Source organism: Bos javanicus, chromosome 9 (assembly GCF_032452875.1).
Source record: "Bos javanicus breed banteng chromosome 9, ARS-OSU_banteng_1.0, whole genome shotgun sequence".
In the NCBI taxonomy this organism is placed as follows: Eukaryota; Metazoa; Chordata; class Mammalia; order Artiodactyla; family Bovidae; genus Bos; species Bos javanicus.
This window is the reverse complement of record NC_083876.1, coordinates 69279396-69305582: the sequence shown is the minus strand read 5'-3', so window position 1 is coordinate 69305582 and position 26187 is coordinate 69279396. Positions and strand designations below refer to the sequence as shown.

Genomic DNA, 26187 nt, shown 5'->3' with positions numbered 1-26187 from the left:
AGATATTTAGATACATGTTTTTATCTTCTCTATTTTCACATCACTTAAAAAGTATACAAATGATGTTGTCTTGAAGTTCACAATTTTGTAAGAAGATTGCCCAGCTTGAAATAGTAAATTTCAAACACAACAGATCAGGTTCCTTTGAAAGACAGCCACATTGCAAACGAGAAATACCCCTGTTCTAGTTTTTCACATTCTTCTTTTGGTGTACATGCTCTGTACTTGGAAACATAACTGTGTATGAATCTGTCTCATCACAAGCCATCTCCCTCATAAGATGACAGAGCATTTATGCATGAATCTTGGTCTCCCCTCAAAACATATTTTTCTTAAGGAAAAAATTGAAAGACAAGTTTTCGATCTCTGCAGGCCACCTATGCTTTTTCTTCTCAGAGTGAAACTTTCTGGCCTGGCACAGTCTATTCCTAATTAAAAGCAGCAAAGATGAAAATAGCTGTCATAGAAGGCTGTGATCATATAGGCCTTCACTGATGAAAATGCTTTTTTCATATTCACAAAATAAAATTACACTGAAATGAATTTTGAATCAACATTTCAAGACTTCATGATGATTATATTTTAAAGCACAGAAGCATAAAAACTATTGGTACTGACATCTTGACTGATAAATATAAATAATAAATATGTTCCACAAAATTTTTAATGTATTATTGTCAAAACATAATGTTTAGGAAAATATGGCACTGAGAAAAACATACAACATAAACATTTGCCAAAACAAAATGACGCTGAAGAAATCAAAACCAAAGATAATAATTTTTAAATGCCACTCACCAATCACAATTGAAGACTCACAGTGATAATAGCCATTACTTTGCTTTTTCTTCAGCATGGAGCAAAGATCTATACAGTGTACCACTTCTTCTCCAAATCTATGGCCGATAAATTTTTCATATAATTTGGGGTCTATTTTTTTCACTCCCTTGAAATGACAAGACAAAATCACATCAATCAATCATTTCATTTAGGCAACCAATTCATATCTTTATCACTTTCTTAGAACCTGATAGTACATTTTGATATACAGTCTTGCCTGCTGGCATCTGAAAATGGATGCCACAAAATTGCTGTAAAGTTGTTTTTAAAGTCTCTCTGCCTGGAATGAGTTGTATTTTTTTTTTTTTAATTGAAGAATGTTGAGCAAAATTAATAAGGTATATCAAGTTGAAATTTGAGGTATCAAGGAAAGAGTAATCATTTCCAAAGACAATGGAGAAATGGGAGAAATTTTCACTGACATGGAACGTAACATTTTATAGTGTGTAGAACGTAACATTTGCATCCATTTTAATAAATGGATGCAATTTTTAAATTCCTTATGTAAGAATCATCTGAAAGACAATTAAAGGCTATTCCAATTGGAGTCAATAGGTCTTTCAAGTTTTCCTCTACCTGCCCCTCCTGATTCTGTGTGCTTTCATAGCAGAAATAGGGCTTGTTGTTGAAAAGTTAGTAACTTGGTAGTTCCCCCAAACATGGGAAAGAATGTCTCCCTCTCCCCTTACTATACATGGTCCTATACCTGCCTCATAGTCCCAAAACATAGTCGTTGAGATGAAGATATAGTACTTTACAGGGCAAGTTTACTAGCTGGCCATGTGCAAACTTTTCCTTTAAATGTGTGTGTGTGTGTGTGTGTGTGTGTGTGTGTGTATATATATATATATATATTTACATTGCCCTGGAAATATCTGTCATTTCTAAAACTCAGAAAATATAAAGAATATAGAAAAATAAAGGAAATGAAAAATCATTTATGACCCTGTTATTTATATATTAATAAAATACATTAACCCTGTGATATATATATTCTTCAAGTCTTTCTCTATGCATGTATGTTATTTTCAAATTATACTTATATAAGGTAAAGTAAAGTAGCTCAGTCGTGTCCGACTCTTTGCAACCCCATGGACTGTAGCCTACCAGGCTCCTCTGTCCATGGGATTTTCCAGGCAAGAGTACTGGAGTGGGGTGCCATTTCCTTCTTCCTTTATATATACTTATATAAATCTTACTAAAGTATAATTAGAATATGTACTTTCCCTTTTTATTCACAAAAATCACCAAAAATTTTTAAATGCAGATAGAAAAAAAATTAAAATCACACCAAACTACTACTAAAATTTTATATATTTTATTTTTCCTATGCATGAGTTGTACCATGAGTAGCATTTGATAATAAGCTTTTTTCAGTTAATATGTCATATTGATAAGTAATAAATAAATGTGAAAAATATTTCTATATTTTATAGTATTCCATTATATGGAGATACAATTTATTCACTCAATTCTTTATTGTTGAACATGTTTATTGTTGAACTCTCTCCGAGTTAAGATCCTACATGCCTCAGCCAAAAAAAAAAAAATATATATATATATATATAAAACATATTTTTGTTGAGCTATGTGTTTCAACTGAGCTCCTGATCTTTCCTAACCACTTCACTCAGACTTCCCCACCTCAGTTAACAGCAACCATGTTCGACTTGATCAGGCTGAAAACCTTGGGGTCATCCTTGATTCTCCTCTTTCCCTTAGCCCTACTTCCAATCAGATCATGTTGGTTCTACCTTCAAAACACACCCAGTTCTCACCACTCCCCTGCCACCTCTGTCCAAGCACTTCTGTTTCTTTCACCTGGATTATCCCAAGAGCTTCCTGACTGTTTTCTCTTTGGAAGTCAAACTGATCCTATGAAAACATACAACCCGATCATGTCATCCTCTGCTCAAAATTCTCCAAAGGGTCTCCATTTTTCTCAGAGGAGCCAAACTGCCCCAACCCGCCTGCAGGGTCCTGATCTGCTGTCCCTGGACCTCGTGGGCCTCGTGTCCACCACTCTCGCCTTCATCCCTCAGCAGCCTCCCCAACCTCCTCACTCTTCTGTGAACAAGCCAGGTAGAGCCTACCTCACAGTCCCTGTGCTGCCTGTCCCTGCTTCCTGAAATGCTCCTCCCCAGATATCTTCATCGTCCATCCTCATCTCCTTTAATTCTCTCCTCAAATATTACTTTCTTAATAGGGCTTCACTTATTACCTTTTTATATAAAAAGATGCCTAAGAATTGATGCTTTTGAATTGTGGTGTGAGAGAAGATTCTTGAGAGCCCCTTGGACAGCAAGGAGATCAAACCAGTCAGTCCTAAGAGAAATCAACCCTGAATGCTCAATGGAAGGACTAATGCTGAAGCTGAAGTTCACAAACAGATGACCCATTGGAAAAGACCCTGATGCTGGGAAGGATTGAAGGCAAAAGGAGAAGACGGCAGCAGAAGATGAGATGGTTGGATAGTATCACCGATTCAATGGACATGAACTTGGGCAAACTCCTGGAGATAATGAGGGACAGGGAGGCCTGGTGGGCTGCAGTCCATAGGATTGTAAAGAGTCAGATACAACTTAGCAACTGTACAACAATAGGGCTTCACTTAACCACGCCATCCCTCCTCCCCAAGCAGCCCTCCCAAACCCTCTCTCTCTTTCTCCCCCTATACATACTTATGTTTCTCCATAGCACTTACCATCTTCTAATATATTATGTAGTTCATGTTTATGTCACTGTCTGTCTAGCTGTCTCTCTCCATTAGAATAGGAGCTCCACACAAGGATTTTTGTCTGATTTTTATTCTCTGAAATATATATCCTCAGTCCCTTATAGCTTATGGGCTTCCCTTATAGCTTAGTCAGTAAAGAATCTGCCTGCAATGCAGGAGACCCGGGTTCAATTCCTGGCTTGGGAAGATCACCTGGAGAAGGAAATAGTAACCCACTCCAGTATACTTGCCTGGAGAATCCCATGGATAGAGGAGCCTGGCAGGCTACACAGTCCATGGGGTCGCAAGAGTCAGACATGACTTAGCAACTAAACCACCACCATCCTCAGTCCCTAGAACAGTGCTTGACATGAAGCAGGGCTCGATAAGCAACTGTCACAAGTGCAAAGGAGGATAAAGTTTCAAGAAGAGAATAGTTGACAACATCAAATGCTGTTCATTCAGAGTTCAGCAAGAAAGAAAATGAATGGATTTCTTTTGATTTGGTGAGCAGAAGTCCATGAGGGACAGCAGAGCCTAATGCTGAGGGTCAGTTAGTGCATGAGGGCAAGTCCCTGCTTGGCCACTTCTCAGCCATGTGGCTTCATTTCAGTTTCCTTATCCATAAGATGAGGCTAACAATCATACCTACCTCTAAGTGCTATATGCACTAAACTAGTCAATTTATAAAAGTGCTTAAAACAGTGAAATATCGTAAATGCTATAATATATTGTAGATAATTATTATTAGGAAAGACTACTGAAAATCATAGGTAAGATCTCAGGGGGGAAAAGTTCTGAGTAAATGGAAACTGACCATCTTATTTCTCTTTCAAATGCTTTTTCATTTGTGTGTGTTTGTTGTGTGGGGATGGGATGGGGAAAGGGTGTCATTCATTCCCTTTGAACAGACAAAAGATCAGTGATAACTTAGCAGAAAAATTAAGACCTTCAATTTTCAAGATACCATTGCCAGCATTGTATGGCCACTATAATCTCCATTTCAGTTTTGTAAGATGTCACTATTTTTTTAAAAAAATAAGGAATAAAGGAAACATAAAAGCTACTCTAATCTGTTAGGCTAATTAATTTAGTTTTAGCAAAAAGTAAGTACCAACTATTTTGTAAGATTCTCCACAGATGACTTCCAACATGAATCTCAAGAAGCTATTTTTTACTGGAGAGTGAAATGAACTTAGTTCTTTAACCCATAACTTACAGAGAGAGCTGTGGTTCAAAGAGGCAGGAGACCTTAGGACGTACTAAAAGTTACATGCTCTGATCAGAAAACATCTTCAATAATAAAAGTATCCAGAACAGCTTTGTCTGTTATATAATATTAGCATGGTCCTTGTTCTCCAGGGAATTTTTTGTTTGACAATATATTTTGCAGGGCTTTTTTAAGGCTCTTTTGTCCCTTGGAAATATATTTCTTTTCTAGTAAAATCTACGTGAGTTAGTCTCACTATCCAGCGGCAGCAAGTGGTATTTCTCCTTCATAATAAGGAAAGGACTTTCATTCAAAAAAATAAACAAGTACATCAAAATTGGGTATCTATAGAGTAAGATTAAGCAGCCTCTAATTTTCCAAATGGATCCAGAGGGTTCTCAAACTATTACCAGAGACATCAGACTGCAAAGCTATATTTTTAAAGCTAAAAAAGATGGTTTTCAGATTTTGGACCACAAATTAGTCTTTGCTTCCCTTCTTCATAGCCCAGACACTTTCCAAGGTACCTCATCATTTAAAGAAAAGATGGAAGCTTAACATGTTGTTGTTGCTGAGTCTTTAAGTCATGTTAGACTCTTTGTGACCCCACGGACTGTAGCCCACCAAGCTCCTCTGTCCTTGCCATTTCCTTCTTCAGGGGATGTTCCCACCCAGGGATTGAATCCAGGTCTCCTGCATTACAGGCAGATTCTTTACCATCTGAGCCACCAGGGAAGCCCATAACATATTAGGAAAGCGCAAAGAAAAGCCTCAAATATGGTTAGAGGCAGGAAAATCTGACCTGTAAAGGCTGAGAGAGTTGGGATTCTTTCAAACAACATGTAGGGTATCTTCAACAAAAGCATGCTAAGGGCGCTACATCCTGGAATGCTGAATATGCCTGGTGACTGTCTACTACTATGCTTGAAAATTATTTTTGCCTAATAAGGAACAGGGTGTATCTTTAAGGCTTTGTATTGATAACTGTAACCAATATAACTGACTTATCAATTATACATCATAACAGTGAAGGAGAAAATAGGAATTTAAAGACAGAATGTCACACTTTGAAACAATAAATTAGTGACAAGAAACATCAAACAAAATTTGTTCAATACTATCTTAATTAATCGTCAGAAATGACTGAAGTTTTACTTCCCTTTGGCCTAGTTTCGGGTATGGCTTAGGGAGAACTATCAGTGCTGTTCACAGCCACATGATAATTTCTGATACAGTGGACCATGAAACCCGGAGGGACTTCATTCTCGATTGTTACTTGGCACCCAAAGAGCCAATACAGGAAAAATGCCATTGAGAGTGTAAGTATTTTTACAATCGTCTGATGGCTGCTTCTGATAACTCATGGGTATTATTTACTCAGGAAGCATTCATCATATCATGATGTGCAAAATTTAATATGTACCAAAGAGGGCTCAGTCTTATAAGCCTATGTATCCATCTCTATTTTCAATTTAGGAAGTAAACAGTCACAAAATAAGAAAATTCATATTAGTTAACAATCTGAATGTGAAAATCATTCAGCTAAGGTTCTGAAAGATAAAATATTTATTATTCAAATTTAGTTTCTACAACAAAGTTATTGTGATCAGAAAAACAATGGGATGCCAGTTTTGTTAAGAAGGTTAATTTTTTTATAATAAAAGATAATTTCATACTGTTACTTGTTATCTTATTATAATGATTACAACCTCCATGATGCAAAAATGTACAGGCTGCATATCAGAACAAAAAGAAAAGAAGTGTCCTTTTGAGGTTAAGTTTGATATTCCTGGAGCTCTGTTATTTTCTAATAGTTTATTTCTGTTACCCAGCAGCTATGAAAGAAATGCATGTTTTCTGTGATAATGGTATGAAATAAAAATTCAAGATGCAAATTAAGACTCAATCCAAACTGGCCTGTCATTTTAGGCATCAGCTGATAAAAGAATGGTAATCTTTTATGTTCATTTTCATAAGTGATAAAAAGTTATATATCTTTAGTGATATGATACCAGTTAGAAAACTAAAATTATTTTTTAAAGTGGGTTTTCAGTGACTTTCTGTTTCCCAGAGAGCCCACACATTTTATTTTTTCTTAATATTTATTCATCTCTCTGTTTCTTTATTTTGTTGTGCCAAATTTTAGTTGCAGCATGCAGGATCTAGTTCCCTGGCCAGGAATTGAACCTGTGCCCCCTGCATTGGAAACATGGAGTTTTAGCCACTGGACCATCAGGGAAAGTCCCTAAACTTATTCTTAATGATCACTATTCCTAGTGAAAAGTTACATATTGGTGATTCAAAGTTATAAAAAGATTCTCTATCCACAAGGGGCTTCCCTGAAGCAAATCTTACTTTACAATTCTTAATGACTCTGTCTCTTGGCAAAACTACATTTTTCACTTATTTGTACTGTTTTACTTCCATCTTTCCCCGGATACAGACACTTGATGACCTCCTTGTCAGCTATAGTCTTTCCCTCAGCCCCTCTCAGTGGGGAAAACGGAGACCCCTCCCATTCAGGCTCAGTCCATCCAAGCCTGTTCATGACAGGGACGGAAAGACATGAGGAGTCTCCACCGCACAGCCAGTGTGTTCTCGAATAGCATGGTGCTTTCAGATCCAGTGCCTAGCATCCCTGGCTGAGAACTGCCTTGCAGCTTTTCCATCTCCTCCTCCTGCTGCTCTCAGCCTGCCTGTCAGCCTGGGCTGTGCCTGGACCCTCTGTCTAGCAATGCCTATTTCCTCTCTGGCTGGGGCCCTAACACCCTGCCTCAGGCCTGTCAGTAACTTCAGAGATGAAAAAGTTAACGAGTGATGGGAAATACAAAAAACAGTTCTACTTTGCTCATTGATCTGTACCAATCTGAAAAAAAAAAAAAAATGATGCTTTCTACCATCAGTTTCACAATACTAGAAAATACTTCCACAGTATTTACTATGTACAGGCACTACTCTAAGAACTTATTAGCTCAGTTAATAACTGCAATAACCCTCTGAGATTAGTACCATTATTATCCCCCGATAAGGAAATTGATTCACAGAGAAATCAGGTCACTTACTGACGGACACACAGCTAGTAAGAGGGAGGGCTTGGACTCAGATTCAGGGTAAGTGGAGAACACAAATAAATTGAAAAAGAACAGAATGACAATATTCAAGCTCTTTCACTATTTAAAAGATTAAAATTCTAAGAATACTAATCATTCTTAAGATATAATCATATATACTATCATTGCTAAAACCAATGTGAAAATTGCTTTGAGAATTTGTAACATCTAAAACACCTACATTTAATATGCTGCATTAGTATTAATAAATAGAGTGATAATTATACATCCATAGTAAATGAATTTTATAAAGGGAGATGGCAAAGAGTTTGTAATGTTACTTACACACAGTAAAAATTATCCGAAGTATCCAGACTGTAAGAAGAATTCCTCTACTGCTAACATGCAAATAATCAACTAAAACACTGGCAGAGATTATCTGCATTTTTTAAACCAGCTGTTTGTTTCAGCATCCAGTATTTCTCAGTTCTTCTTTTTAACTTACTTAATGCTAGAGCATCTATGCATCCCACCACGAGGCTTTTCAGAGAGGTCATCCCCTTAATCCCTCTATTTATATACTTGCGTTTAGCACTACTGCTTTGTTTAATCTTGAGGCTTTAGAGAAAGAAAAAGTAGAAACTCTTTACCCCAGCATTATATCTAACATTTACAATACTGCACCTTTCAGCAAGTAATAACTAGAAACAAAGCCACTACAGCTATGTTTTGAATCTGTTGTTGACACCTACTTCTCGCTGTCCTAACACTGAGAAGAGATGGATGATCCTTGGGGGTATCAAGTGGCAAGGAAAGCTGTCAGAGAAGAGGTGATAGACAACTCCCAGTAAAACAAGCCACTTCACAAAAAGCACCAAGAGAATATGCGGCATTGCTTCGTGGTATTGTTTTTATGAGTTGCTGGAATCAAAAAGATCAGAGGCAGAAACACGAATTTGGTTGCAGTTAGCCCATTTACACTGACTATGAATGTCATGTTAACCGGAAAAGAACATGTTGAGGGCACTCAGGGAAGTTCTCAAAGTCACAGACAATGCAAAAGCACAGGGAGGTTACAATACCTTTATTTACAACGCAGACTGCTCCCATCTAGGCTCATTCTTTGTCTACTTAGCAAACCTCAATTCCTCCTCAAGATTTCTCAAGTAGAGCATAAGAAAACATATGCTGTTTGGCCATATAACTGTTTCTGATTATTTGCATGTGGCTTTTCTCATTTCTCATATGGAAAACTCAGCAGTGGCCACAAGACTGGAAAAAGTCAGTTTTCATTCCAATGCCAAAGAATGTTCAAACTACTACACAATTGCACTCATCTCACACGCTAGCAAAGTACTGCTCAAAATTCTCCAAGCCAGGCTTCAACACTACATGAATCGTGAACTTCCAGATGTTCAAGCTAGATTTAGAAAAGGCAGAGGAAGCAGAGATCAAATTGCCAACATCCGTTGGATCATCAAAAACACATGGGCGTTCCAGAAAAACATTTACTTCTGCTTTATTGACTATGTCAAAGTCTTTGACTGTGTGGATCACAACAAACTGTGGAAAATTCTTCAAGAGATGGGAATACCAGACCCCCTTACCAGCCTCCTGAGAAATCTGTATGCAGGTCAAGAAGCAACAGTTAGAACTGGACATGGAACAACAGACTGGTTCCATATAGGGAAAGGAGTACGTCAAGGCTGTATACTGTCACCCTGCTTATTTAACTTATATGCAGAGTACATCATGAGACATGCTGGGCTAGATGAAGCACAAGCTGGAGTCAAGATTGCCAGGAGAAAGAAACATCAATAACCTCAGATATGCAGATGATACCATTCTTATGGCAGAAAGCAAAGAACTGAAGAGCTTCTTGATGAAAGTGAAAGAGGAGAGTGAAAAAGCTGGCTTAAACCTCAACATTCAGAAACCTAATATCATGGCATCTGGCCCCATCACTACATGGCAAATAGATGGGGAAACAATGAAAACAGTGACAGACTTTATTTTGCGGGGGCTCCAAAATCAATGCAGATGGTGACTGCAGCCATGAAATTAAAAGATTCTTGCTCCTTGGAAGAAAAGCCATGACCAGTCTACATAGCATATTGAAAAGCAGAGACACTACTTTGCCAACAAAGGTCCATCTAGTCAAAGCTATGGTTTTTCCAGTAGTCATGTATGGATGTGAGAGTTGCACTATAAAGGAAGCTGAGCGCCAAAGAATTGATGCTTTTGAACTGTGGTGTTGTAGAAGACTCTTGAGAGTCCCTTGGACAGCAAGGAGATCCAATCAGTTCATCCTAAAGGAAATCAGTCCTGAATATTCATTGGAAGGACTGATGCTGAAGCTGAAATTCCAATACTTTGGCTACCTGATGGGAAGAACTGACTCACTGGAAAAGACCCTGATGCTGGGAAAGACTGAAAGCAGGAGGAGAAGGGGACAACAGAGGATGAGATGGTTGGATGGCTTCACTGACTCTATGGACATGAGTTTGAGTAAGCTCTGGGAGTTGGTGTTGGACAGGGAAGCCTGGCATGCTGCAGTCCATGGGGCTGCAAAGAGTCAGACAGGACAGAGTGACTGAACTAAATTTTTTCATTTCAATGAAGCAGAAACTCATAACTAAGGCATCTAGGAATGCTCCCTAGACAGCCCAATCTCAGCTGGAACCTCAACTCCCCTTGATCAAAGTCCAGCTGTGTTCTTGGCTCAGTGCAGCCTAGGGTTACTCAAGTGTAAACAAGTTATATCCTACTCCTCCTAATCACATCTGTTTTCCTAATATTTTGCTCTTTGGAGCAAATAATAACATGTTCTCCTGAATTTACCAAGGTAACCATTTATTTCTATAAACTAAAGATAAAACATAAAATATCCAGTCACCAAATTTCTTCCCAAATACGAACTATAAACTTATAACTCTATTTAAGATGTTTTCATTCTTCATTGCAATAGCTTTCCATTTAATCAACAGTTCTCTCAACATTAAGTAAGTAAATATCAGCAAGTCACTGGTGCAAGAAATTCCCAGGATGTTAACGACGAAAAATGACAGTGAAGCTGTTCTGCAAAAGCTCATTCAGAAATAAGTTCATGAAAAATCCTAATGAATAATTTTAACTTGTCCTGTAACACTGGCCTATATACTGCAACATACATATATTGTGGTTGAATGTGTTCTGCTCTTATAGCCTAGAGATCAGAAGTATGGAATCATTCATATAAATCGATTGGATTATCCACAGACAGAATTTTAGACCAAACTATAGCCTCAGATCCAACCTAAATGAGAACTGAAAACTTAGACAATGTAGCAGGGATTATATATACACTGGCAAAATCTTTTATATGCATCCATAGACATCATTGATGCTCAGTAAGATTGAAGGCAGGAGGTGAAGGGGACAACAGAGGGTGAGATGTTTGGATGGCAACACAGACTCAATGGACATGAGTTTTGGTAAACTCTGCAAATTGGTGATGGACAGGGAGGCCTGGCATGCTGCAGTCCATGGGGTCACAAAGAGTCGGACACGAGTGAGTGACTGAACTGAAATGCACTGAACTGATAAACATCACTTGGCTTACAAGTCAACATTCAGAAAACTAAGGTCATGGCATCTGGTCCCATCCCTTCACGGCAAATAGATGGGGAAACAATGGAAACAGTGAGAGACTTTATTTTGGGGGGCTCCAAAGTCATTGCAGATGGTGACTGCAGCCATGAAATTAAAAGATGCTTGCTCCTTGGAAGAAAAGCTACGACAAACCTAGACAGCATATTAAAAAGCAGAGACATTAGTTTTCCAACAAAGGTCCATCTAGCCAAAGCTATGGTTTTTCTAGTAGTCATGTACAGATGTGAGAATTGGACTATAAAGAAAACTGAGCATCAAAGAATTGATGCTTTTGAACTGTGGTGCTGGAGATCTTGAGAGTCCCTTGGACTATAAGGAGATTCAACCAGTCCCTCCTAAAGGAAATCAGTCCTGAATATTCATTGGAAGGACTGATGCTGAAGCTGAAACTCCAATACTTTGGCCACCCGATGGGAAGAACTGACTCACTGGAAAAGACCCTGATGCTGGGAAAGATTGAAGACAGGAGGTAAAAGGGACGACAGAGGATGAGATGGTTGGATGGCTTCACTGACTCTATGGACATGAGTTTGAGTAAGCTCTGGGAGTTGGTGATGGACAGGGCAGCCTGGCTGATAGTTTGCTGATAGTTAGGATGATAGTTTGCCAAAGATCATAAACACTGGCATATTCCGCTTGCTTTTCTGCTCTACCCAGTATGTTCATGACCCAGGAAACCTAGACCAGCCAAACCTGACACCGTTACCTGCATGTAGACCTCATCCCCATTGTGTACAATTTAAGCACATGCCTGTAGGGATATACCTGATAGAAAGTTACAATCTGTTGGGAAATATGTTTCACATCATTTTCGTATCCACTCAGCTAATTACCAGGAGACTACTGCCCCCATATCTGCACTGGAAATCAAGAGCACAAGGTCCTGTTTATGATTCTCTTGATTATCAGGATAGGTCAGGGAGGACGAGGAGCAAGATGGAATCCAAAGGGACCAAGTCATGAAAAGAGGATGGAGTATGAAGGTGGGGGAGGAGGGATGCTGCTAAAGGTCCAGGACCACTAGAGAAAGTCACGGAACATTCTCCCAGGTAATGGCTGATTAAGATCTCACAGCTGTGCTGGAGACAAAAGTGAAACCACTCTGAATGAAATGTTCTGCTCTAAATAAAGTTATGTAACAAATCAGAATCAAATTCAGCTGTAGAGAAGGCTGTAGCCAAGGAAGGAAGAAAAGTACCTTCACACACTGGCCATCAGCTTGAGGTCAATGTAAAGACACGATGTACTTATAAGGCCTTAAAGATGGGTCTCCAAAATGATGTCATAGAGTTTACTAACAATTAAAAACGTTGGACTTCCCTGGTGGTACCGTGGATGGAAATCTGCCTGCCAATACAGGGGCCATGGTCTCGATCCCTGGTCCAGGAAGATTCCACAGGCCACAGAGCAACTAAGCCTTTGCACAAAAACTACTGAGACTACGTGCTGCAACTACTGGAGCCCATGAACTAAGAGCCCGTGCTCTGCGAAAAGAGAAGCCACTGCAATGAGAAGCCTGCACACTCCAACTAAACAGTAACCCTGCTTTCCGCACCTAGAGAAAGCCCAGGAAAGGAAGGCCCAGCGCAACCAAAAATAAAATAAATAATATATAAAATGTTGCTATAGGTGATATGAGCTAGATGTCTTAAGTCTTTAACTACAGATAATGTGAATTTTTGCCCTTGCAAAGAGAAAACAGCAGTATTATTCATCTTTAATTTATAGGGCTTATCGGTTGGAAGAATTGAGTAATTTAGTATTATTCTGTTTTTGAGGTACCTTTCCTCGGCAGAATATGGTTCTAATAAATGGTCAAAGTAAATCCTTTGATATTTAGGATTGGAAATAAAATTCCAGTGTAAACTAGTTTGCTGCTGCTGCTGCTAAGTCGCTTCAGTCATGCCCGACTCTGTGTGACCCCAGAGATGGCAGCCCACCAGGTTCCTCTGTCCATGGGATTTTCCAGGCAAGAACACTGGAGTGGGGTGTCATTGCCTTCTCCAAAACTAGTTATACATCTGCATGACTCATTTGAAAAGACCTTGATGCTGGGAAATATTGAGGGCAGGAGGAGAAGGGGACGACAGAGGGTTAGATGGTTGGATGGCATCACCGACTCAATGGACATGGGTTTAGGTGAACTCAAGTGATGGACAGGGAGGCTGGATGTGCTGCGGTTCATGGGATCACAAAGAGGACACGGGGACTGAGTAACTGGACTGAACTGAAGGCTAACTCATGCAACTCTAATTACCTCAAATACTTCATTATTGCATCTTTTAATCCTAGCTCTAAAACTCTGTTTTTTTTAATGGCATTTAAATCAGAATCTTGCCTTGGGATACAAATGCTCGACAGTAAGTAAACTGGCCAGTGAATCTGTATGTTTGAAGAAAAGGTATCATTTAAGCCTGAATGATCAAGACCAGCGTTGCCTAAATGATGTGCTAAAACATGGGAGATGAAAAAAAGGCCATGCTTATCAAGTACATTTAGGAAATGATGCTCAGGTAGGACGTATAATGTTCAAAATATCCACTGCCCTTCTTGTGGTGTCCTTTGCTGCAAGTGGGTTTTATATCCTGCTCTGTTGAACCCGGAAAGGACCATGTGACCTTCTTTGGCCAATAAGACATGACGAGGAACGACGTGTGTCACTTCTTAGCAGAAACTTTCAGCTGTTTATCACCATCTCTCTCTTCCTTCAGTCAAAGGCCAGTGAAGTCCTAGATGTAAGCTGCTAAACCAAGGTCTTGAATAAAGACAACGTGCAACAGAACCACAGATGACCCAGCGGCAAAAAATTAAACTTTTGTTGTTAGAAGCTCTTAAGGTTCACAGAAAACATTCACGTTTTGGACATCCTAAGAAATCCTGAAATAAAGACTCAGATTAACTTTAACCCATCACTGCTAACATGCACTTGATCACAGAATCCTTACCTCACATAAAATCCTGAGAGATGTCCTGAGATAAAACTTTCAGGAAATGTCAATGAAAACACTTATTTCAAATCTCCATTCCACTCTGCACACACTTAATAATATTAGGTTGACTGGGTCATTTCTTCTAGAGTTTTCAAATTTTTCAAAATCTCTTAACAGAATAAAGGTCAATCAGGAAGCCATTTTGTATTTTGACATGAATCAAATTCCAGAATTCTTCCTTAAAAATAATATTGCTTTCTGCTTATTATTTCCTATATATTTCAATGTTCAAAGATGTATAAATTACTGAAAGGTTACAAATGAACATTTAGTGAGTCTACTTTTGAAGACAGCATTTCCAATTTTTAAACAATTAAAAGGCATACTTAGGTTTATCTCAAAACACAGAAACAGACAACAGAACAGCATGAAGCTGAAAAATGCCTTAGAAACAAAATTGAAGTCAGTTGCTATATATAGTGCTCTGACACACAATAGATGACACAGTTGACTAATGGCACCTAGACTCTCAGAAGAAATTACAATTCCATCTCACAGTAGATTGCACCACTTTTTTAGCTTTAAAAAAATTAAAGCAAAAAGAGATACTATGTTGTGTTTTCACTTATTGATTTTTAACTAAGAAAAATCCAAAGAGAATTCCATATTATAGCTTCAGAATTAAGTGCACTTGATAATATGAAAGGTGACTCAAAAACAACTAAAATTTTTAAGTTGTTAGGCATTGGGAGATTCAGGAATAGGTTACTGAAACAATCTGCTTTAACGTCAGTTCAGTTCAGTTGTTCAGTCACGTCCAACTCTTTGTAACCCCAAGGACTGCAGCAAGCCAGGCTTCCTGTCCATCATCCACTCCCAGAGCTTACTCAAACTCATGTCCATCGAGTCAGTGATGCAATCCAACCATCTCATCCTCTGTCATCCCCTTCTCCTCCTGCCTTCAATCTTTCTCACATCAGGGTCTTTTCTAATGAATCAGTTCTTCACATCAGGTAATCAAAGTATCAGAGCTTCGACTTCAGTATTAATCCTTCTAATGAATATTCAGGACTGATCTCCTTTAGGATGGACTGGTTGGATCTCCTTGCAGTCCAAGGGACTCTCAAGAGTCTTCTCCAACACCATAGTTCAAAAGCATCATTTCTTCGGCACTCAGCTTTCTTTATGATCCAACTCTCACATGCATACAGGACAACTAGAAAAACCATAGCTTAGAATAGATGGACCTTTGTTGGCAAAGTAATGTCTCTGCTTTTTAATATGCTAAGTTGGTCATAGCTTTTCTTCCAAGGAGCAAGGGTCTTTTAATTTCATAGTTGCAGTCACCATCTGCAGTGATTCTGGAGCCCAAGAAAATAAAGTCTCTCACTGTTTCCACTGTTTCCCCATCTATTTGCCATGAAGGGATGGGACCGGATGCCATGATCTTCCTTTTATGAATGTTGAGTTTTAAGCCAGCTTTTTCACTCTCTTCTTTCACTTTCATCAAGAGGCTCTTCAGTTCCTCTTCACTTTCTGCCATAAAGGTGGTGTCATCTGCATATCTGAGGTTATTGATATTTCTCGTGGAAATCTTAATTCCAGCTTGTACTTCATCCAGTCCAGCATTTCACATCATGTACTCTGCATATAAGTTAAATAAGCAAGGTGACAATATATAGCCTTGGCATACTCCTTTCCCAATTTGGAACCAGTCTGTTGTTCCATGTCCAGTTCTAACTGTTGCTTCTTGACCCACATACAGATTACTCAGAAGGCAGGTCAGGTGGTCTGGTATTCCCATCTCCTTAAGAAATTCCACAGTTTGCTGTGATCCACACAGTCAAAGGTTTTAACATAGTCAATAAAGTACAAGTAGATGTTTTCTGGAACTCTCTTGCTTTTTCTATGATCCAACAGATGTTGTCAATTTGACCTCTAGTTCCTCTGCCTTTTCTAAATCCACCTTGAACTTCTGAAAGTTCACGATTCACATACTGTTGAAGCCTGACTTGGAGAATTTTGAGCATGTGTGAAATAAGTACACATGCTAGCGTGTGAAATAAGTACAATTGTACAGTAGTTTGAGCATTCTTTGGCATTGCCCTTCTTTGGGATTGGAATGCAAACTGACCTTTTCCAGTCCTGTGGCCACTGCTGAGTTTTCCAAGTTTGCTGGCATATTGAATGCAGCATTTTCACAGCATCATCTTTTAGGACTTGAAAGAGCTCAGCTGGAATTCCATTGTCTCCAATAGCTTTGTTCGTAGTAATGCTTCCTAAGGCCCACTTGAGTTCACATTCCACGATGTCTGGCTTTAGGTGAGTGATCACACCATCGTGGTTATCTGAGTCATGAAGATCTTCTTTTTTACAGTTCTTCTGTGTATTGTTGCCACCTCTTCTTAATATCTTCTGCTTCTGTTAGGTCCATACCATTTCTGTCCTTTATTGTGCCCATCTTTGCAAGAAATAATCCCTTGGTATCTCTTATTTTCTTGAAGAGATCTCTAGTCTTTCACATTTTATTCTTTTCCTCTATTTCTTTGCATTGATCACTGAGGAAGGCTTTCTTATTTCTCCTTGCTATTCCTTGGAACTCTACATTCAGATGAATATATCTTTCCTTTTCTCCTTTGCCTTTTACTTCTATTCTTTTTTTTTTTTTCTAATTTTATTTTTAAACTTTACATAATTGTATTAGTTTTGCCAAATATCAAAATGAATCCGCCACAGGTATACATGTGTTCCCCATCCTGAACCCTCCTCCCTCCTCCCTCCCCATACCATCCCTCTGGGTCGTCCCAGTGCACTAGCCCCAAGCATCCAGTATCGTGCATCGAACCTGGACTGGCAACTCGTTTCTTACATGATATTTTACATGTTTCAATGCCATTCTCCCAAATCTTCCCACCCTCTCCCTCTCCCACAGAGTCCATAAGACTGTTCTATACATCAGTGTCTCTTTTGCTGTCTCGTACACCGGGTTATTGTTACCATCTTTCTAAATTCCATATATATGCGTTAGTATACTGTATTTATGTTTTTCCTTCTGGCTTACTTCACTCTGTATAATAGGCTCCAGTTTCATCCACCTCATTAGAACTGATTCAAATGTATTCTTTTTAATGGCTGAGTAATACTCCATTGTGTATATGTACCACTGCTTTCTTATCCATTCATCTGCTGATGGACATCTAGGTTGCTTCCATGTCCTGGCTATTATAAACAGTGCTGCAATGAACATTGGGGTACACGTGTCTCTTTCCCTTCTGGTTTCCTCAGTGTGTATGCCCAGCAGTGGGATTGCTGGATCATAAGGCAGTTCTATTTCCAGTTTTTTAAGGAATCTCCACACTGTTCTCCATAGTGGCTGTACTAGTTTGCATTCCCACCAACAGTGTAAGAGGGTTCCCTTTTCTCCACACCCTCTCCAGCATTTATTGCTTGTAGACTTTTGGATCGCAGCCATTCTGACTGGTGTGAAATGGTACCTCATAGTGGTTTTGATTTGCATTTCTCTGATAATGAGTGATGTTGAGCATCTTTTCATGTGTTTGTTAGCCATCTGTATGTCTTCTTTGGAGAAATGTCTATTTAGTTCTTTGGCCCATTTTTTGATTGGGTCGTTTATTTTTCTGGAGTTGAGCTGTAGGAGTTGCTTGTATATTTTTGAGATTAGTTGTTTGTCAGTTGCTTCATTTGCTATTATTTTCTCCCATTCTGAAGGCTGCCTTTTCACCTTGCTAATAGTTTCCTTTGATGTGCAGAAGCTTTTAAGGTTAATTAGGTCCCATTTGTTTATTCTTGCTTTTATTTCCAATATTCTGGGAGGTGGGTCATAGAGGATCCTGCTGTGATGTATGTCGGAGAGTGTTTTGCCTATGTTCTCCTCTAGGAGTTTTATAGTTTCTGGTCTTACGTTTAGATCTTTAATCCATTTTGAGTTTATTTTTGTGTATGGTGTTAGAAAGTGGTCTAGTTTCATTCTTTTACAAGTGGTTGACCAGTTTTCCCAGCACCACTTGTTAAAGAGATCGTCTTTAATCCATTGTATATTCTTGCCTCCTTTGTCAAAGATAAGGTGTCCATATGTGTGTGGATTTATCTCTGGGCTTTCTATTTTATTCCATTTATCAATATTTCTGTCTTTGTGCCAGTACCATACTGTCTTGATAACTGGCTTTGTAGTAGAGCCTGAAGTCAGGTAGGTTGATTCCTCCAGTTCCATTCTTCTTTCTCAAGATTGCTTTGGCTATTCGAGGTTTTTTGTATTTCCATACAAATTGTGAAATTATTTGTTCTAGCTCTGTGAAGAATACTGTTGGTAGCTTGATAGGGATGGCGTTGAATCTATAAATTGCTTTGGGTAGTATACTCATTTTCACTATATTGATTCTTCCAATCCATGAACATGGTATATTTTTCCATCTATTAGTGTCCTCTTTGATTTCTTTCACCAGTGTTTTATAGTTTTCTATATATAGGTCTTATAGTTTCTTTAGGTAGATATATTCCTAAGTATTTTATTCTTTCCGTTGCAATGGTGAATGGAATTATTTCCTTAATTTCTCTTTCTGTTTTCTCATTATTAGTGTATAGGAATGCAAGGGATTTCTGTGTGTTGATTTTATATCCTGCAACTTTACTATAGTCATTGATTATTTCTAGTAATTTTCTGGTGGAATCTTTAGGGTTTTCTATGTAGAGGATCATGTCATCTGCAAATAGTGAGAGTTTTACTTCTTCTTTTCCAATTTGGATTCCTTTTATTTCTTTTTCTGCTCTGATTGCTGTGGCCAAAACTTCCAAAACTATGTTGAATAGTAATGGTGAAAGTGGGCACCCTTGTCTTGTTCCTGACTTTAGAGGAAATGCTTTCAATTTTTCACCATTGAGGATAATGTTTGCTGTGGGTTTGTCATATATAGCTTTTATTATGTTGAGGTATGTTCCTTCTATTCCTGCTTTCTGGAGAGTTTTTATCATAAATGGGTGTTGAATTTTGTCAAAGGCTTTCTCTGCATCTATTGAGATAATCATATGGTTTTTATTTTTCAATTTGTTAATGTGGTGTATTACATTGATTGATTTGCAGATATTGAAGAATCCTTGCATCCCTGGGATAAAGCCCACTTGATCATGGTGTATGATCTTTTTAATGTGTTGTTGGATTCTGATTGCTAGAATTTTGTTAAGGATTTTTGCATCTATGTTCATCAGTGATATTGGCCTGTAGTTTTCTTTTTTTGTGGCATCTTTGTCAGGTTTTGGTATTAGGGTGATGGTGGCCACATAGAATGAGTTTGGAAGTTTACCTTCCTCTGCAATTTTCTGGAAGAGTTTGAGCAGGATAGGTGTTAGCTCTTCTCTAAATTTTTGGTAGAATTCAGCTGTGAAGCTGTCTGGACCGGGGCTTTTGTTTGCTGGAAGATTTTTGATTACAGTTTCAATTTCCGTGCTTGTGATGGGTCTGTTAAGATTTTCTGTTTCTTCCTGGTCGAGTTTTGGAAAGTTGTACTTTTCTAAGAATTTGTCCATTTCTTCCACGTTGTCCATTTTATTGGCATATAATTGTTGATAGTAGTCTCTTATGATCCTTTGTATTTCTGTGTTGTCTGTTGTGATCTCTCCATTTTCGTTTCTAATTTTGTTGATTTGATTTTTCTCCCTTTGTTTCTTGATGAGTCTGGCTAGTGGTTTGTCAATTTTATTTATCCTTTTAAAGAACCAGCTTTTGGCTTTGTTGATTTTTGCTATGGTCTCTTTTGTTTCTTTTGCATTTATTTCTGCTCTAATTTTTAAGATTTCTTTCCTTCTACTAACCCTGGGGTTCTTCATTTTTTCCTTTTCTAGTTGCTTTAGGTGTAGAGTTAAGTTATTTATTTGACTTTTTTCTTGTTTCTTGAGGTGTGCCTGTATTGCTATGAACTTTCCCCTTAGGACTGCTTTTACCATGTCCCACAGGTTTTGGGTTGTTGTGTTTTCATTTTCATTCATTTCTATGCAAATTTTGATTTCTTTTTTGATTTCTTCTGTGATTTGTTGGTTATTCAGCAGCGTGTTGTTCAGCCTCCATATGTTGGAATTTTTAATAGTTTTTCTCCTGTAATTGAGATCTAATCTTACTGCATTGTGGTCAGAAAAAATGCTTGGAATGATTTCTATTTTTTTGAATTTACCAAGGCTAGCTTTATGGCCCAGGATGTGATCTATCCTGGAGAAGGTTCCATGTGCGCTTGAGAAAAAGGTGAAATTCATTGTTTTGGGATGAAATGTCCTGTAGATATCAATTAGGTCTAACTGGTCTATTGTATCGTTTAAAGTTTGTGTTTCCTTGTTAATTTTCTGTTTAGTTGATCTATCCATAGGTATAAGTGGGGTATTAAAGTCTCCCACTATTATTGTGTTATTGTTAATTTCTCCTTTCATACTTGTTAGCATTTGTCTTACATACTGCGGTGCTCCCGTGTTGGGTGCATATATATTTATAATTGTTATATCTTCTTCTTGGATTGATCCTTTGATCATTATGTAGTGACCTTCTTTGTCTCTCTTCACAGCCTTTGTTTTAAAGTCTATTTTATCCGATATGAGTATTGCTACTCCTGCTTTCTTTTGGTCCCTATTTGCATGGAAAATCTTTTTCCAGCCCTTCACTTTCAGTCTGTATGTGTCCCCTGTTTTGAGATGGGTCTCTTGTAGACAACATATGTAGGGGTCTTGTTTTTGTATCCATTCAGCCAGTCTTTGTCTTTTGGTTGGGGCATTCAACCCATTTACGTTTAAGGTAATTACTGATAAGTATGATCCCGTTGCCATTTACTTTATTGTTTTGGGTTCGAGTTTATACACCGTGGAGCTCATCAAATGCCTCCATACCGACACTGAAACCAAGCACCACACAAGGGCCAATAAGTTCCAGGGCAAGACATACCAAGCAAATTCTCCAGCAACAAAGGAACACAGCCCTGAGCTTCAAGATACAGGCTGCCCAAAGTCACCCCAAAACTATAGACATCTCATAACTCATTACTGGACATTTCATTGCACTCCAGAGAGAAGAACTACAGCTCCACCCACCAGAACACCGACACAAGCTTCCCTAACCAGGAAACCTTGACAAGCCACCTGTACAAACCCACACACAGTGAGGAAACGCCACAATAAAGAGAACTCCACAAACTGCCAGAATACAGAAAGGACACCCCAAACTCAGCAATTTAAACAAGATGAAGAGACAGAGGAATACTCAGCAGATAAAGGAACAGGATAAATGCCCACCAAACCAAACAAAAGAGGAAGAGATAGGGAATCTACCTGATAAAGAATTCCGAATAATGATAGTGAAATTGATCCAGAATCTTGAAACTAAAATGGAATCACAGATAAATAGCCTGGAGACAAGGATTGAGAAGATGCAAGAAAGGTTTAACAAGGACCTAGAAGAAATAAAAAAGAGTCAATATATAATGAATAATGCAATAAATGAAATTAAAAACACTCTGGAGGCAACAAATAGTAGAATAACAGAGGCAGAAGACAGGATTAGTGAATTAGAAGATAGAATGGTAGAAATAAATGAATCAGAGAGGATAAAAGAAAAACGAATTAAAAGAAATGAGGACAATCTCAGAGACCTCCAGGACAATATTAAACGCTACAACATTCGAATCATAGGGGTTCCAGAAGAAGAAGACAAAAAGAAAGACCATGAGAAAATACTTGAGGAGATAATAGTGGAAAACTTCCCTAAAATGGGGAAGGAAATAATCACCCAAGTCCAAGAAACCCAGAGAGTCCCAAACAGGATAAACCCAAGGAGAAACACCCCAAGACACATATTAATCAAATTAACAAAGATCAAACACAAAGAACAAATATTAAAAGCAGCAAGGGAAAAACAACAAATAACACACAAGGGAATTCCCATAAGGATAACAGCTGATCTTTCAATAGAAACTCTTCAAGCCAGGAGGGAATGGCAAGACATACTTAAAATGATGAAAGAAAATAACCTACAGCCCAGATTATTGTACCCAGCAAGGATCTCATTCAAGTATGAAGGAGAAATCAAAAGCTTTTCAGACAAGCAAAAGCTGAGAGAATTCTGCACCACCAAACCAGCTCTCCAACAAATACTAAAGGATATTCTCTAGACAGGAAACACAAAAACGGTGTACTTCTATTCTTTTTTCAGCTATTTGCAAGGCCTCCTCAGACAACCACTTTGCCTTTTTGCATTTCTTCTTTTTAGGGATGGTTTTGATCACCACCTCCTGTACAATGTTATGAACTTCTATCCATAGTTCTTTAGGCACTCTATGTATCAGATCTAATCCCTTCAATCTGTCACTTCCACTGTATAAATCTAAGGGATTTGATTTAAGTCATACCTGAATGGTCTAATGGTTTTCCCCACTTTCTTCGATTTCAGTCTGAATTGGCACTTCCACTGTATAATCCTAAGGGATTTGATTTAAGTCATACCTGAATGGTCTAATGGTTTTCCCCACTTTCTTCAATTTCAGTCTGAATTTGGCAATACGGAGTTCATGATCTGAGCCACAGTCAGCTCCTGGTCTTGTTTGCTGACTGTATAGAGCTTTGGCTGCAAAGAATATAATCAATAATCAATCTGATTTCGCTATTGACCATTTGGTGATGTCTACGTGTAGAGTTATCTCTTGTGTTTTTGGAAGAGGGTGTTTACTATGACCAGTGTGTTCTCTTGGCAAAACTCTGTTAGCTTTTGCCCTGCTTCATTTTGTACTCCAAAGCCAAACTTGGCTGTTACTCCAGGTATCATCTCTTGATTTCCTACTTTTGCATTTCAGTCCCCTATGATGAAAAGGACAACTTTTTTTGGTGTTAGTTCTAGAAGACCTTGTAGGTTGTCATAGAACCATTCAACTTCAGCTTCTTCAATATTAGTGGTTGGCACATAGCCTAGGATTTTTGTGATATTGAATGGTTTGCCTTGGAAACAAACAGAGATCATTCTGTCATTTTTGAGATTGCACCCAAGTACTGCATTTTGTTGGCTATAAGGGCTATTCCATTTCTTTGAAGAGAGTCTTGCCCACAGTAGTAGATATAATGGTCATCTGAATTAAATTCACTGATTCCAGTCCATTTTAGTTCACTGATTCCTAAAATGTCGATGTTCACTCTTGCCATCTCCTGTTCGACCAATTCCAATTTACCTTGATTCAAGGACCTAACATTCCAGGTTCCTATGCAATATTGTTCTTTACAGTATTGCACTTTATTTCCATTACCAGTCACATCCAAAACTGAGTGCTATTTTTGCTTTGCCTCAGCCTCTTCATTCTTTCTGGAACTATTTCTCCACTCTTCTCCAGTAGCATATTGGCCATACTGACCTGGGGAGTTCATCTTTCAATGCCATATTTTTTTTGCCTTTTCATACTGTTCACAGGGTTCTCAAGGCAAGAATACTAAAGTGGTTTACCATTCCCTTCTCCAGTGGACCACATTTTGTCAGTACCTTCCACCGTGAGCTGTCCATCTTGGGTGGCTCTACATGGCATGGCTCATAGTTTTATTGAGTTAGACAAGGCTGTGATCCAAGTGATCAGTCATTCTCCTGTTGATGAATGTTCAGCAGTTAGTTGCAATTTTGGAGTTCTCACAGGAAAAGATGAGCTCACGTCCTTCTACTCTGCCATCTTGTGAATCAGACTTGCTTTAACTTATACCAAGGATATTTCTAAGATCAGTTTTTGTCTGGAATAATAAAAGTCTGCTCTTACCAAGGGCACCTAAAGTGCCTTCTTTCAGAAAAGAAGACAGAGGCAGTGCAACCTGGCAGGTCCTCTTTTGTTGCATGCCTTCAGAGTCATGTGCAACTTTTGTGACCTGATGGATTGTAGTCCACCAGGTTCCTCTGTCCATGGGATTTCCCAGGCAAGAATACTGGAGTGGGTTGCCATGCCCTTCTCCAGGGGATCTTCCCTGCTTTCCCCAACCTCATCATCGTAGGGTCCAATAACTACCCTTCTGTCCTTAGCTATGTGCATATCAAACTCTGCACTCAAAGCAAACCAGTCCAAGTGAAAAAGGGAGCAAACAATTTCAAAGAAGATCATTTCTTTCATTCTAAAGTTCTCTCATTGTCTGACTTTGTGAAACACTGCTATAAGAAAGGGCCAATTAATAACCTATAGCTTTGATAGTTTAAGTGCTATATTAGTAATTTGAAAGAGTTATAACGCAGGAAAAATATCCAAGAAGTCCAAAAAATAATTTATGATTAAACACAACTGTTCTATTCATGAAAAGATTGCATTTATTGCTCAAAGAATCTGGATCTGCCTTAAGATGCATATTTGATTTGAAACTGGTCTTCTTCTGCCACCAAGTGTTAGCACACACTTCTAACAAACCAGTTTCTACAATGTCAAATCACAGAAATACCAACACAAGGTCACTCAGTGTGAAAAATAAACCCAAAATAAAGCACTATAAAAAGCACTGACCGAAACAAATAGAGTCTAACCACGAGAAACAAACATACTCTGAAGAAATGATACAAACAAGTTGAATTTTCGCTATTCAGAGACAAAATAATTTAAAGAAGCTTTTCTGAGGCTTCATTCATTTGATTTAAAGAACTACTGTTTGAGACCCCGTGAACTGTAGCCTACAAGGCTCCTCCCTCCATGGGATTCTCCAGGCAAGAATACTGGAGTGGGTTGCCACTTCCTTCTCCAGGGGATGTTCCCGACCCAGGGATCGAACCCTGGTCTCCTGCATTGCAGGCAGACGCTTTAACCTCTGAGCCACCAGGGAAGCCCTTTGAAAACATAGTGATAATCAAAATAGCTTGAAGATATACAAAACTACTTTCAAGGGAATTCCCTGGCAGTCCAGTGCATAAGACTCCATTCTTTCACTGCTGAGGGTATGGGTTCAATCCCTGGTCAGGGAACTAAGATCCCGCAAGCTGCACAGCCCAGTCAAAAAAAAAAGCATACTACTTTTACTACTCCCTTATGAGATATATTCCACTAGAATTTCATGAAACTAAGAATATGGACAACTAACATATATATGTAAATGCCTCCTGCCTCCTGGTGTTAGAAAAACATATAATTGTCAAAAAAAAAAAAAAACCATGTTTCCCAGAATCTCAATTAGAAAACTTAATTCTCTAGTTTGAGAACCAGAATACCATACTGGAGCAGAGGAAGTTCCATATCAGGAAATTTGAAGGAGAGTTCTTTATTTGAAGGAGAGTTTTGTTTGCAGGGAATAAGCAAAGGCCAGAAGGATATACTAGTAATGGTACCTAAAAGAGAAATGATATTGGGAGGAAGGGAGTGAGAGATTGGTGATGAGGGAAAAAAATTTATCTTTCACTCTGTAGGTCTGTATGTAGATAGATTTTTTTCAGTAAGCATATATTCATCTAACACTTCTATAATTAAAATAACTTTTAAAATATAAGTACTTGAAATGACACAAACTTCTTAATATGAGTGAAAAAAAAAATTATTCAATATCCCTCTACCCTTTTATTTCATTATCAACCTTAAGTAAACTGAATGTTGGTAATACATTCCATTATTGACTTTATCAATGGTATCACCCTTGTAAATGAGTGGACCCAGAATGAAAACCCAGAAGAGAATTAGAGAAGAAAATAGATTCTGGATGGGGCTCTGCAACTGAGAACAGTGTGATCTCATTTCAGCCACTTAACCTCTGAGTCTCAGATCCCCTTTCTATAGAGTAAAAGGAGCAGACTCCGTGAAATCATCTGTC

At 38.4% G+C, this 26187-nt stretch overlaps 1 protein-coding gene across 3 annotated transcripts in view; it reads right to left on the bottom strand.

The window, feature by feature from the left end:
• AKAP7 (A-kinase anchoring protein 7) overlaps positions 1 to 26187 on the bottom strand; it is a 128788-nt gene that overhangs the window by 54492 nt on the left and 48109 nt on the right. For all 3 annotated transcript variants that reach the window (XM_061427992.1, XM_061427991.1, XM_061427990.1), the window contains exon 7: positions 799 to 946. In XM_061427992.1, coding sequence (XP_061283976.1) covers positions 799 to 946 — 148 coding nt within the window. The remainder of the gene's footprint in view (positions 1 to 798; positions 947 to 26187) is intronic.